General features: G+C 42.8%; 1 protein-coding gene across 1 annotated transcript; it reads right to left on the bottom strand.

The window, feature by feature from the left end:
- Nucleotides 1-379: 379 nt before the first annotated feature.
- On the bottom strand, nucleotides 380-11,992 carry BCDIN3D (BCDIN3 domain containing RNA methyltransferase). The gene is made up of 2 exons (XM_061128241.1): nucleotides 11,071-11,992; nucleotides 380-7,389 (listed from the first exon to the last, which is right to left on the bottom strand). The coding sequence occupies exons 1-2, from the start codon at nucleotides 11,302-11,304 to the stop codon at nucleotides 6,745-6,747; spliced, it is 879 nt and encodes a 292-aa protein (XP_060984224.1). The 5' UTR covers nucleotides 11,305-11,992; the 3' UTR covers nucleotides 380-6,744.
- Between the last annotated feature and the right edge of the window lie 600 nt (nucleotides 11,993-12,592).

The following is a 12,592-nucleotide window of genomic DNA, read 5'->3' as shown; positions in this document are numbered from 1 at the left end:
CTCATAGGAGCCCGAAGCCTAAGCCTAAAGTCAAGGTGGAATATCCTGAGATTGCCACAAAATAGAAATAAAGTGCACAATACATGTAATGCACCTGAATCATCCCGAAGCCATCACCCCACCCCCACCCTCGTCCATGGAAAAATTGTCTTCCACAAAATCAGTCCCTGGTGCTGGTTTAACTGATTTCTGACCACCCCCCCCCCCCACCACCCCCCGGCCATAGCAGCTAAAAGCATGCTGGGTATATGGAAGGAACTTGATAAATTACTTTTTGATTTGACATAAATGTGTAGCATTGGCCACATGTGGCTAATAAGCATCTGAAATGTGGCTAGTCCAGACTGAGATGAGCTAGAAGTATAAAATACACACTAGAGTTTGAAGGCAGTATTAGAAAATAACATATCTCATTAATAATTTTTATTTATATTGACTGCATGTTGAAATGCTAATTCTTAAATATACTGGATTACAGATAAATATTTTTAAAGTCTATCCAGGACCATTCTTCATTCTTATTCCTCAGTAAGTCTCTTGTCATGTTTGGTATTGGTTCCTAAATTAGGCTATTTTGAGGATAAATAAAGATGATCTTTTCTTGAAGCCAAAGATATTCTTACCATCTCCAAAGGCTCTCCTAGGCCATTATACAATCATTACCCTTTTGGTACTGGGACCTCATCGTTATGAGCACTATTTACACATCTCTTTTGAAACTAACTGCTACAGATTTCAAATACAACAGTTCCTCCCCACAGGTCAGGTAACTGCTCAGCCTATAGAAATGTTAGGTCAGGTTCAGATGCTGAAGCATCTCCCAAAGCTTTTAGTGACTGAAGATTCCTGTTACCCATGTTGATGGAGCCCCAGCCTATTCCTTTGGTCACTGGGCCATTTCCTGCAATCAGGAGTTATTTGGGACAGTTGCCGCTTGGCTTGTAGCTCAGTCTCATTGTAGTCAGAATCCCTGTATTAGTTTCCTATTCCTGCTGTAACAAATCATTGCAAACTCAGTAGTTTAAAAACAACACAAATTTATTCTCTTACAGTTCTGCAGGTCAGAAGTCTAAAATCAAGGTATTGGCAGGGCAGCATTCATTTTGGAGGCTTCTGGGGGGAATCCACTTCCTTGCCTTTTCTAACTTCATTTCTTGGCTCCCAGTCCTTCCTTACATCACTCGGACTTCTTGCTTCTGTCATTCCACCTACTGTTGTCCAATTTCCCTTTGCCTCCCTCTTATAAGGACACTTATGATTACATTTAAGGCCAACTCTGATAACCGGGATTAATGTCTTGATCTCAAAATCCTTAATCAAGATTCTTACTCAACACATCTGTACACATTTACAAAGTCCCTTTTGCTATGAAAGGTAGCAACCACAGGTCTCAGGGATTAATTAGGATGTGGACATTTCAGACGACCAATATGCAGCCTGCCACAGCCCCATATATATTTCTTCACCTTGCCTTGGTGAAGGGAGAGAGCATCAGCAGGGTCACAGGGCTGCAAAGTGTTCTTAAATTAAGATCAGCAGAGAAGTAGGTAAACTCACATCTGTAATCACTGCTATCACTGTGCGACCGTCATAACGATCACTCCCTCCCAGCATTGCTTCCTATAAAATGTTCTGTAAGCTGAAGCTACACTCCTATTACTTCCTCATCTTAAAAAACAAATTATTCGAAATAGTAAGATGCATGTTTTCTAGAGACAAGATATTTTTCTCATAAGCCTTTGATCTAACAGGCATGGTTGTGATCCATAGCATGCTTAGAAGATAATAGCACTTTGGTTTAACCATAACCATATTCTGCCAATTACTTTCATATCGTTTAGCTCATCTGGGCATAGGAAAAAGGTCTGGTTATTTCAGTTGTACAGATGAGTAAACTGAAGCTCAGAGAGGTTAAATGAATTGAATAGGGTGGCTATACAATGAGTTACTGGCAGAGCCTCCTTCCAAACCTGATGTTCTTTCCACTGCACTGTTCCTAGGCCACACTTGATGCCAGATTGCTGAGAAGGATCTGACTTTTGGATTTTAATACATCCTGGAGTAGGCCTTAGAATCCCTACTTCCTTAGCATGAAACCTACTTTTGGAGGTTCTATCCAGAAGTCAAAGCTAGGGGCAGATTGGATGTTTCAGAAATTCAGGGAAAGGTTATGGATGCTGGCAAGTCAAGAACACAGTGAGGGTAGTTAGCACTTACGGAGACCTATCAGGGTGTCTATGCTTGCAAAATGTGCTTATTTAATTGTAAGGCGGCAGCAGCAGGGCTACTACTAGGTATTAAACCTAGAATTAGGCCTGATTTCTGTGAGGGAAATTCTAAGAACATCAGGCATACCTAAGAGTGGCCTGGCTGGGTCTCTTATTCCCAGGTCTGAACACATAATTTGAAGCAGCATAATAACTCCAAAGCATATGCTCTTTTACACTGTTTTTTGGGAATCTCTTCTCAGTCTTGATTTCTGTGACATTTCAAGGCATAGTAGTCAAGGCCCAGTCTCCGCAACTACACTGCCTAGGTTCAAAGCCCAGCTCTGCCGCTTACAAGGTGTGTGACCTTGGGAGTCACTTAACTTGTGTATGCTTCAGTTCCCACATCTGCAAAATGAGGATAATAATAGTATCTATCCCATAGGGTTCAGGATTTTAAAATTTATGTTGTCTGGCACATGGTCCTGTATTATCTTTTTCTGTTTTCTTTTTTTCCTGTTTCTAACCAGACCTCTTTTGGTTGTTCCTTATTTTCCTCACTCAAAAACTATTAGCAGCCCTCAAACCTAGGATCTTGTCCCCTATTACATCCACCTATTTTTGGAATTTACTACTCATTAAATCTTAATCATTCTATGTGAATGACTTCCAAATTTTTGTATCTAGTCTTTATTTGCTGCTCTCTTCCAAACTATCAATAAAGAAGGCCTTGGAATGAACATCTTATCTCAGATATATATTTGGGAAACATTACTCAAAAATCCATGCCAAAGGCTAAGCATATTCTCCTCTCAACTTTCTAGTTTCCCCATTTTTACAGTATCCTGTATAGTTTTTTGCTCATTCATAGGTCTCCCTTTTCTTCTCAGTACTTGAATTCTGGTGTATTTCTCTTTTGTTCACTCATATATTTCATTCAACAAGTAATTCCTGGCTGCCTACCATGTGTCAGACATTGAGTTAGGGCTATACAAAAATAAGTTGAGCTTGAGGAGCTCAGTCTCCTGGTGGTGAGGAAGAGGCATCAAAACAATTATAGTATGATGAGGTAAACACTGTAATAGAGGCTTCCATGCAAAGTCCTCACTAGAGTATAGTAACAAATGTAAGTACTATAGTAGTTGGGGAAGATTTCTGAGAAAATGTAACATCTGAGCCATCTTTTAGGACAAAGAGTTGAACCACACTGCAAAGTGGAAGAGGAGGGAAGAGCAAAGTCAAGGAGGAGTTTGTGCTACGAAGTTCATTTCAGTATGACTGATGTATGGAGGAAAGGCATGAAGACTAGCACTGTCCTACAGAACTTTCGGCAACAATGGGAATATTCTATATCTGTGCTGTCCAATAATCTAGTCACTAGTCACATATGGCCACTGAACAACTGAAATGTGGCTAGCAGAAATGAGGAGCTGAATTTTAAATTTTATTTCATTTTATTTAATTTAAATAGCAAGCAGCTACCTTATTGAACAGTAGTCGTTAGGCACTGGATAATGGACAAGACTCTTAAGTACCTGGAAACCACTGAAGATGTACCTGGAAACCTTTGGTAGGCACCAGTCACATGGATGGAATAAGTGGAACTTACATATTATTGGTAGAATTTACTGGGCTGTATTCCAATGTGGGAAGTATAAATGAGGAGGATTAACTGAAATTTGTAGCTTAAGCAATGAGAGGATGCCAACAATTGAGATAGGATTAGGTTTGGAATAAAGGTAGTGAGTTTGCTTTTGGGATATGTTGGATTTGAGGTGCCAGATAACTATCTAGGGAAAAGTGTTAGTTACTCAGTATATCCGACTCTTTGTTACCCCATAGACTGTAGCCTACCAGGCCCCTCTGTGGAATTCTCCAGGCAAGAATACTGGAGTGGGTTGCCATTCCCTTCTCCAGGGGATCTTCCTGACCCAGAGACTGAACCTGGGTCTCCTGCATTGCAGGCAGATTCTTTACCGTCTGAGCCATCAAGGGAATGTGACTACAAAACAGAGAAATATTAATCTGGAACTGTGAAGGTGGGGCTTATAACTATTGGGGGTTATTAGCGTATAGGGAGTTGTTAAAGGTATTGGAACAGAGGAAATCACCCCAGGAAAAATATGTAGAAGAGGACTGGATGGATACCAAGGAACCCCAAGCGTCACAGTGTGGGATTGCGTCAGAATCATATGGGGTACTTGTTAAAAAGATTCCTCATTGTGGATGTATTTAATGCCACAGAATGTACACAGAATGTATAGTTAAAACTACATTTTATGTTACATTTATTTCACCACAGTAAAAAAAAATGCAAAAAAAAAAAAAAGTGCCAAAACCCCAAATCAAACCAAAATCTTAAGCCCCATTTCTGACCCAAATCACTGTTTCTGGAGATGAATCCAGGACATCCCGGGTAATTTTTATACAAATTAAAATGTGAACCAATTGCTTAAGGGACAGAGAGAAACTAAAAGATTGGAAGAGAATAAAGGGGGAGAGGTAAGACAGAGAAACCAAGGGCGAGTCGTTCAATAAGGAAGGAGTCAATGTTGTTGAATGATTCCATGGCTCAGGAGGAAGACTGAAGAGAGACCTCAAAATATGGTGTTCGGGTGGTCACTGATGAATGGGAGGGGAGGGAGCAGAGGCTCTGGCATCCTTTCTTTCAAGGACTTTGCTCATGTTTGGTGGTGAAGAGATGGAGGGAAAGATTGCATAAGGTGGAGAGGAAGATAGGACAAAGGAAAAGTTGGTGGTTTTGAAGATGAGAGAGAACTGAACATGTTGGTAGGTGGATAGGAAGGAGTCAATGGGGCCAAAGGACACCAAGAGGATCCTTAATAAAGTACACTTTGGGAGAGGTAGTATAGGCTGGGATCAGGGACTTAGGCAGAGGTTATTTGAATAAAACATTACTGGGTAAGTTAGAAGTGAAAACAAGGGAAGATGAAGGGTTCAAGACTGAGGGCAAGAAAAGACTTCCTGACACCTGAAACAAAAATGGCACTAGGCGGCAGTTTGGGCACCTGCGTAGATTAATGGAGCAGGAATTGAGTCAAGAGCCTGCAGAGGGGAAAAGTCTGGAAGAGTCACTAGGGTAAAAGTGATCAGAAGCAGCAATATAAAAAGACTGAGAAGTAGTATTGGAGTCTAATTGAGATTGGAAATGGCACCAACCATACAATTATCCTGCACAAAATAGAAAAACTGGTTTTCCTAAATGAAGGTTTTGGTTCCATCCTCCTATTATTTAGAGACTGCTTGGGCTTCTGCTCCCTCATGCATAAAGTTCAAATTCCTTAGTAGGAACTTTTCCTAACTTCTCTTTTAAGAGGTCCAACCTCTAATTGGTGGTTCAGACTCTCTTGTTCCCTGTTCCTTCCTCTTATAACATCAACTTTGAAAACAGGATCTTAGGGATTTTTAAACTCATCAATCCAGTCTCCCTTCTTAGCTAGGTGTTTTGTTTTTCCATCTTCTCTCCACCAAATCTGTTTCTACCTTCCACTTTCCCTTGGAATAGACTCATGGGTGTTTTAAAAATTGACACCTGTCAGATATCAATGACACCTGTTCCACAGCACAGATGCTACAGCCATCCAACTGCAGGCTGCATTTTGTGTACGCTTCCCTGCGTATATTCCAATCCCCATAGTGGTATGTGTCTCCATGCTGGTGTACTTTGGCAGAGGTCCCTGACAAGAAAGTCCTAAATTAACTTACTCACTGGCATGTTTTCTGCTTTGAGCTTGGGTGAGGTTCTTTTTCTTGAGTTGAAACCTCCAAGGGTAGACTGGTTAAAGGCAGAAGTTTCTTTTCTACTCCAGATTCACAGGGTATTCTCAATCATACTCAAGTCACTTTTATTATATATAATTGTATATACTGTATACAATCCCACTTCATTCATTTGTACCAGATGAATTTTGAGCTCATGATTTAAATCTTTTAAACACTTTGTAAATGCTAGTCAATGTATCTTGGCTAGTACTCTATCTGTGACTGCCGTGCTCAGCCTGGGCGTGCTGGAAACTTGACCTGCTCTGGAAAGATATTTTTCCTACCAAAGCTCTCCTTTAAACAGGCTAGTGACTTTTCATTCCAGACTGTATTGTGAGGTTTTGCCTCATAGACAGGATAAGTCTAGAAGAAGCCTGAAGAAGGCAGATCAGATTCAAGTAGCCCAGGGAACAGATACATTCTAAGGCTAACCTTGTCTAAGTTTTCCTAAATAATCACCAAAAGCATCCCTTTCCATATCCCAGAAGCACTTTCTCCAGGTCACCTCATTCCAGACAGCCCAGGTCATTGCCCCTCAGATATAGTCTCCTCAGGGATCATCCCCCAAAATGGGGAACAGATAATGATTTGTTTAGTTCCATGTCCTGGACATTTACAAAACTTCTGCCAGGTTTGGAGGCTGCCTAACTAACAGGAGTTAAGGAGAGTGAACTTAATTAATTTTTTTTTTTGAACTTAATTTTTATATAAAACTCTTTCAATATCTCTATCCTGGTCTTACCGCCCTCCCATCTCACTGTCTCCAGAATCTTATCCTGTTCCTTTCTTTTCCTTCTTCTATCAGTGACTCAGGGATCGGATGAGTCTCTGTGGCTTGTTTTGTCCTGAAGAGCAAAAGGCTTCGGTCCCAGTTGGTGTTGCCAAAGCAGCATACTAATTCCATGCCATGGTCCTGGGTCAAGATGTGCACAATCTGACTGGCCATATCACCTCGGATGGCCAGGGAGCGGAAGTGGTCAAAATCATGGAGGCCCAGCTTCCGGAGACGCCTTGCAGCTGCCCGGTAACACTTCCAGGGCTGTGGCTCCACAAGGAGGTAGCGGCATAGGGAAGAAAGGTGGGCCAGGAACTCCCACAGGCCTTGGTCCCCATGGTTCAGGTGAATCCACATGGTTACTGACATGCAGAAGCCAATATCAAAAACTGAGCGTCCAAACTGGCTCAAGAAAGAGCTCAGGAGAACTTTCCGGGTTCTTTGATTCATGAAGTCCAGGGTAATAAAAGTCAAGCCATCAGGAAAAGGGCATTCTTTTTCAGCTCGTTCCACCAGGACAGGATCTATGTCGCAGCAGAGGAGATGGAGTTCTCTTGAGGCATCTGAGCAGGTCTCCCCATCATGTAGGGAAAGGAAATGTTTGTACAGAGCCACACTCAGATCCTAGAGGAATCCAAAAGAGCTTTGTCATTGCAGCTCTCGACCAGTGAATGGAAGAGAAACCTGTATCTCTTAGCCTCTCATTGAATCACTTACTCCTGGCTTTATGGGATGTAAGGTTCTTAAACTATAGCCTAAGGAGGTTGCCCCCCAAAGTTTTCCACAGAGCAGGCTGTTAGAGTCCTCCAGGGGTCTCAGGCTGTAATGCATCATCTCTATACCTTCCTAACACTGATGGGTTGCATGGTTGAAAGTTATAGCCCAATGGATGCAGCAAAGGAGTCCAGAGCAGTATTTTCCAGCTTAAGTAACATGCTATCTTTTTTTTTTTGGGGGGGGGGGGGGGGACGGTAACTCATACCCCAGGGAGAAGCAAAATATTTAAGAGGCATAATAACCATGCTCCCTGCCAGGAAGGTGAGGAAGAGAGCAAGCACCATCTCATAAAAATCTACTTCTCAGACTTGTGGTTGGGAAAGTCTGGATTCCAAAAAGTCCTCATTCAGCCTTCACTCTGCATCTTCAGTTTTACTACATGTCTTACACTTCACCACCCCTTTTTGAGACTCACTCTGCTTTTGTATCCATTATCCCCAAAAGTCACCGCTGACCTCCTTCGAGCCAAATCCAATGATTTGATTTTCACCACCTTAGCACCTTTTTGACTCTTAAGTCACTATCTCCTTTCTCTAACTTTGACTTCTATAATTATTATAACTAACTCAAATTTGTGTTCTAATCTGTTTTTTCCAAGGCATTTTTCTATTCACTATCTCATGTGCTCTGTGCAACAATCCTGTGAGGATAATATATAAGCCCTTTGTGCAGGTGAAGAAAGTGTAGCTGGAAACAACCCAGATGTCCAATAATAGTAGCAGGGATTAAGATGGCATACCAGATAGCAATTAAAAATGAAGGAATTCAGCTCAGTGCAGCAACATGGATGACTCACGAAAACACATAATGCCGAATAAAAAAGCAGGACACAAAAAGAAAATACATGGCAAGCTTCCATTTATATGAAGTTTGAAAATGTATAAAATTAAACTACATTGTTTAGGGATACAAAAATAGTAAGCTATAAAAAAAGCAAGGGAACAATAATAATAAAAGTTGAGCTCTCTGGGTAGAGAGGGGGGTGTATGAGCAGGGAAAGGCATATGGGAGACTTCTTGGGTTGCTGATATTTTATTCTTGATACAGACATTAGTCATCAAAGTTTCTGCTTTATAGTAATTCATAAAGTGTGAATTTATGTTTTGTGCACTGTTCTCTATGTGTGGCCTAGTTCACACACACACAAAAAACCCCTGTATTTTAAAAATTATGGTTCAGAGGACAGTCCAATGTCACATGGTTATTATATGGCAAGATTTAGGCAACATTAAGTTCTTTACTCCATAACAGGCTTCTCATACTTTAACAGACCTTCACATCACCTAGGGATTTTACTAAAATAAAAATGTTGAATTAGTAGATCTGGGATGGGAACTGAGATTCTGTATTTCTAATAAGCTTCCAAGTCATGCCGATGCTATAGTTCAAGGACCACATTTTGAGTAGGAAGATTCTATAGTATTCTGCTTAAAAACTTCTTCCTCTCTCTGTATTTATTTCTCTGTCTCCCTCCTGTTAGCTGATCCTGGGTGTACCATATTAAAAAAAAAATCTTTTGACCATGCATGCATGGCATGTGGGACCTTAGTTCCTTGACCATGGATCAAACCTGTGCCCCCTGCATTAGTAGACTCTTAAACCACTGGACCACCATGGAAGTCCTGGGTGTATTCCTTGTTTGATCAGTCATTTTCATCACATCAGTCCCTCCTCTACCACATCTCTTCTCTTAATACTCTCCATTCTTAATTCTTGAATCTTAGAGTTCCCAGGAAGCATAAAAAAAGAAAATACAGACTCAAGGTCTCAATCCGCAAGTTTCTGATTCAGTAGGTCTAGAGTAAGGCCTAGTTTTTAAGATTTAAACAAAGTACCCCCAAAATTATGGCACATCTATACAAAAAAATATTATGAAGCTACTAAAAAAGAATGTAGTGACATGAGTGATCTCCAAATTACTAAACGAAGAGACAGGTGCAAAATAATGTGCTATTATTTATAAAACTAGAAGAGGTGAGATATTTATACATACATAGATGTCTGTGTACACACAGGCCACATACTCGAGAAATTACAAATAGCAGTTGCCACTGTGTACAGGAAGAGGCTTTCCTGGTGGCTCAGACATAAAGAATCTGCCTGCAGTGCAGGAGACCTGAGTTCAATCCCTGGGTCTGGAAGATCCCCTGCAGAAGGAAATGGCCACCCACTCCAGTATTCCTGCCTGGAGAATTCCATGGACAGAGGAGTCTGGCAGGCTACTGTCCACGGGTTGCAGAGTCGGACACGACTGAGCAACTATCATCATGGGTAGAGGAGGATTTAGGGTCAGGAGTAGAGACTTGCTATGTATCCCTTTGTATTTTGAATTGGGGGGGGGGGTCTTATCAATATTAATATAAGCATCTTTTCTTAAGTGCAAAATAATAAACTCTCTAAATATATAGCCAAGTTTAGGAACCACTGCTCTAGTTAACTGCAACTATGTCTTGGCTCCTAACGTGCACGTATAGCACTTTCAACTTTAAAATCTCTTGTGGTTTCCTAATGCCTTTCATGAAACCCCAAATCTGATATCCAGTTTCTCTTTTCCATTGCTTTCCCCCTCTGATTTCACATATCATCACAGTAGAGAAATGTCTGCAAAGGATAGCCAGACACCCATCTCTACTCATTCCAGCTTTTAGCCTGTGTCCAAATGCAACCCCCTCTCCCATTTACCAGCTGTGTCCCTACAGCCCTCAACCTTCTACTAAAGTCTCTTCTGCCTAAGGCCAGAAACAGGGTAAAATTTTCCTTACCCCTTCCCCTCCTAGTCTGGAAAGGAGTGATGGTATTAACTTTGTGAAGCATCTGTAATCATAGGGTCGGAATGCCTGCTCCTCTAGGATATCCTAGTGACTACAAATAGGTGCTAGAGAGACACTCCGCTGTTTTGTTTGTGGTCTGACTATAATCATTCTTATGCCTAAGAATACTTTGTGGTAAGAAAATGTGGCAAAGCCTTCCTCTAACAGGATGCTTTATTTTCTTTCTCGATCTTCTCCACTGTACTCAGACAATTGATTGCTTTTAAAATATCCACTTGGCTCCAGGGTCCATTCTGCACTGTTTCACACTTATCTTAATTTCAGGCATGATTCTGTCACCCCCGGGTCATCTCATCCAGTAAACCAATCCCAACCCTACGCTTCCAAACGTGGGTCTCAGGCAGCCCCCTCTCCTCCAGCAAGTCGCCAGCCACGTTGGACAGGAGGCAACAGCCGGAAGCCCAGGCACTGTGGCCCTGCCCACCCGGGGTTCGGCTGTGATGCTGCAAGTGCGGAGGCGGGGCGCAGGAATTCCGAACGAATTTGAAAATGATTCCTCCCCCAGATTCCTAAAAGAGATGGTGTTAGGAGCCGGGAGGTCCCGTAGCAGCAGCAAGGGGTCGAACGCTACACCTTTAAACTCATTTTGGGAACGCTGGGAGAGGTGTAATACCACGCCCAGGACGAAAGCCCAGCGGACTTGAAGGCTGCCAATCTCTCGGCTCAACCGACGTCCGATTCCTCCCCCGGCACTCACCCCGGAGTTACACCCCACGTCGAGTCCCAGGATCGGCCTTGTCTCGGAACTCTGAGGGAAAAGCCGGCGAAGCAGCTCCGGGGGTAGGAGGCGGAGCCGTTGCTCTGGAGGGTGGAAGCGGGAATAATGAGGGAAATTTCCGAACGGGGCTGCCCCGGGTTCCAGAACTCGCGGTTCCTCTTCCGCCGCGGTCTTCTCAACGCCCCCCGTGGCCTGCTCCGTGGACGCCGCCATTAGTCTCAGTCTGGCCTCTGAGTCCCCTCGGAACCGGAAGTCTGGAACCTGCAGGCCGCCCGGCCTCCAGCGCGCCTGCGCTGAAAGGCAAGGGACCGAGTATAAAGGCGGCCTCCCATGAGCGAGCGCGGGAATTGGGGATGTAGTGGTATCCTCGCCATAACCTGGGAGGTGGTTAGTAATATTATTCTGCCTTTTTTGGTGAGACAAGCGCAGAGAGGTTGAGTGACTTGCTCAAGCCAACCGTCTACCCAGAACAAGGCATTTAATGGGATTTGGAAATCTATTTTGCTCCAACTTCCTTCCTTTACAAGTGCATAAAGTGAGACCCAGAAATTAGAAATTACTTGCCCAGGGTTGCACGGGAATATGTGACCCAAAAACTTGCACCCATTTATCCTGTGGTTCCAGGAAAGGGTAGCCAGAAACGATGGGTCACTTGAGGTGCCAAAGACCCAGATAGCCCAGCCTGCCACGTGGGTCAGGTGGACAGGGGGCAACTGGAGACTGTGAGCTCTTGAGAGGTAAGGACTGTGCCTTAAGAGCCAGTACATAAGAGTGCGTAACAATCGCCACTTCTCTAAACCTTTTACATGTATTTTTTTAATCCTCACATCAACCCTGTGAGGAAAGAACCATAACTAATACATCTTTTATATAGATGAGGACATTGAGGGACGGCAGAGTTAGTAATTTGTCCAAAATGAAACAGAAATGATAGCACCAGGATTTGAACCCAGGTACTTTGGTTCTAGAGGTTGTACTTGCAACCATTATGTTATTCTCAGCCTGAATCCTCTTGTTGTTCAGTTGCTCACTCGTGTTGTACTCTTTGTGACCCCATGGACTGCAACATGCCAGGCTTCCCTGTCCTTCACAATCTCCCTGAATTTGCTCAAACTCATGTCCATTGAGTAGATGATGCCATCCAACCATCTCATCCTCTGTTGCCTTCTTCTCCTCCTGCCCTCAATCTTCCCCAGCATCAAGATCTTTTCCAATGAATTGGCTCTTTGCATCAGGTGGCCGAAATATTGGGGCTTCAGCTTTAGCATCAGTCCTTCCAATGAATATTCAGGACTGATTTCCTTTAGTATTGACTGGTTTGATCTCCTTGCTGTACAAGGGACTCTCAAGAGTCTTCCCCAACACCACAGTTCAAAAGCATCAATTCTTCAGTGCTCAGCCTTCTTTATGGTCCAACTCTCACACCTGTGCATGACTACTGGAAAAACCATAGCTTTGAGTATATGGATCTTCATCAGCCAATGTATTGTCTACGCTTGAC

This window comes from Dama dama, chromosome 3 (genome assembly GCF_033118175.1).
Source record: "Dama dama isolate Ldn47 chromosome 3, ASM3311817v1, whole genome shotgun sequence".
Taxonomy (NCBI): domain Eukaryota; kingdom Metazoa; phylum Chordata; class Mammalia; order Artiodactyla; family Cervidae; genus Dama; species Dama dama.
Note: the sequence above shows the minus strand (reverse complement) of the source record. Positions and strands in the feature narration are given on the sequence as shown.

Coding starts and splice junctions, on each gene's coding strand:
- BCDIN3D (XM_061128241.1), bottom strand. CDS start 11,304: ATGGCGGCGTCCACGGAGCAGGCCACGGGGGGCGTTGAGAAGACCGCG. Junction 7,390..11,070: donor ACGTGGGGTGTAACTCCGGG/GTGAGTGCCGGG, acceptor GGATTCCTCTAG/GATCTGAGTGTGGCTCTGTA.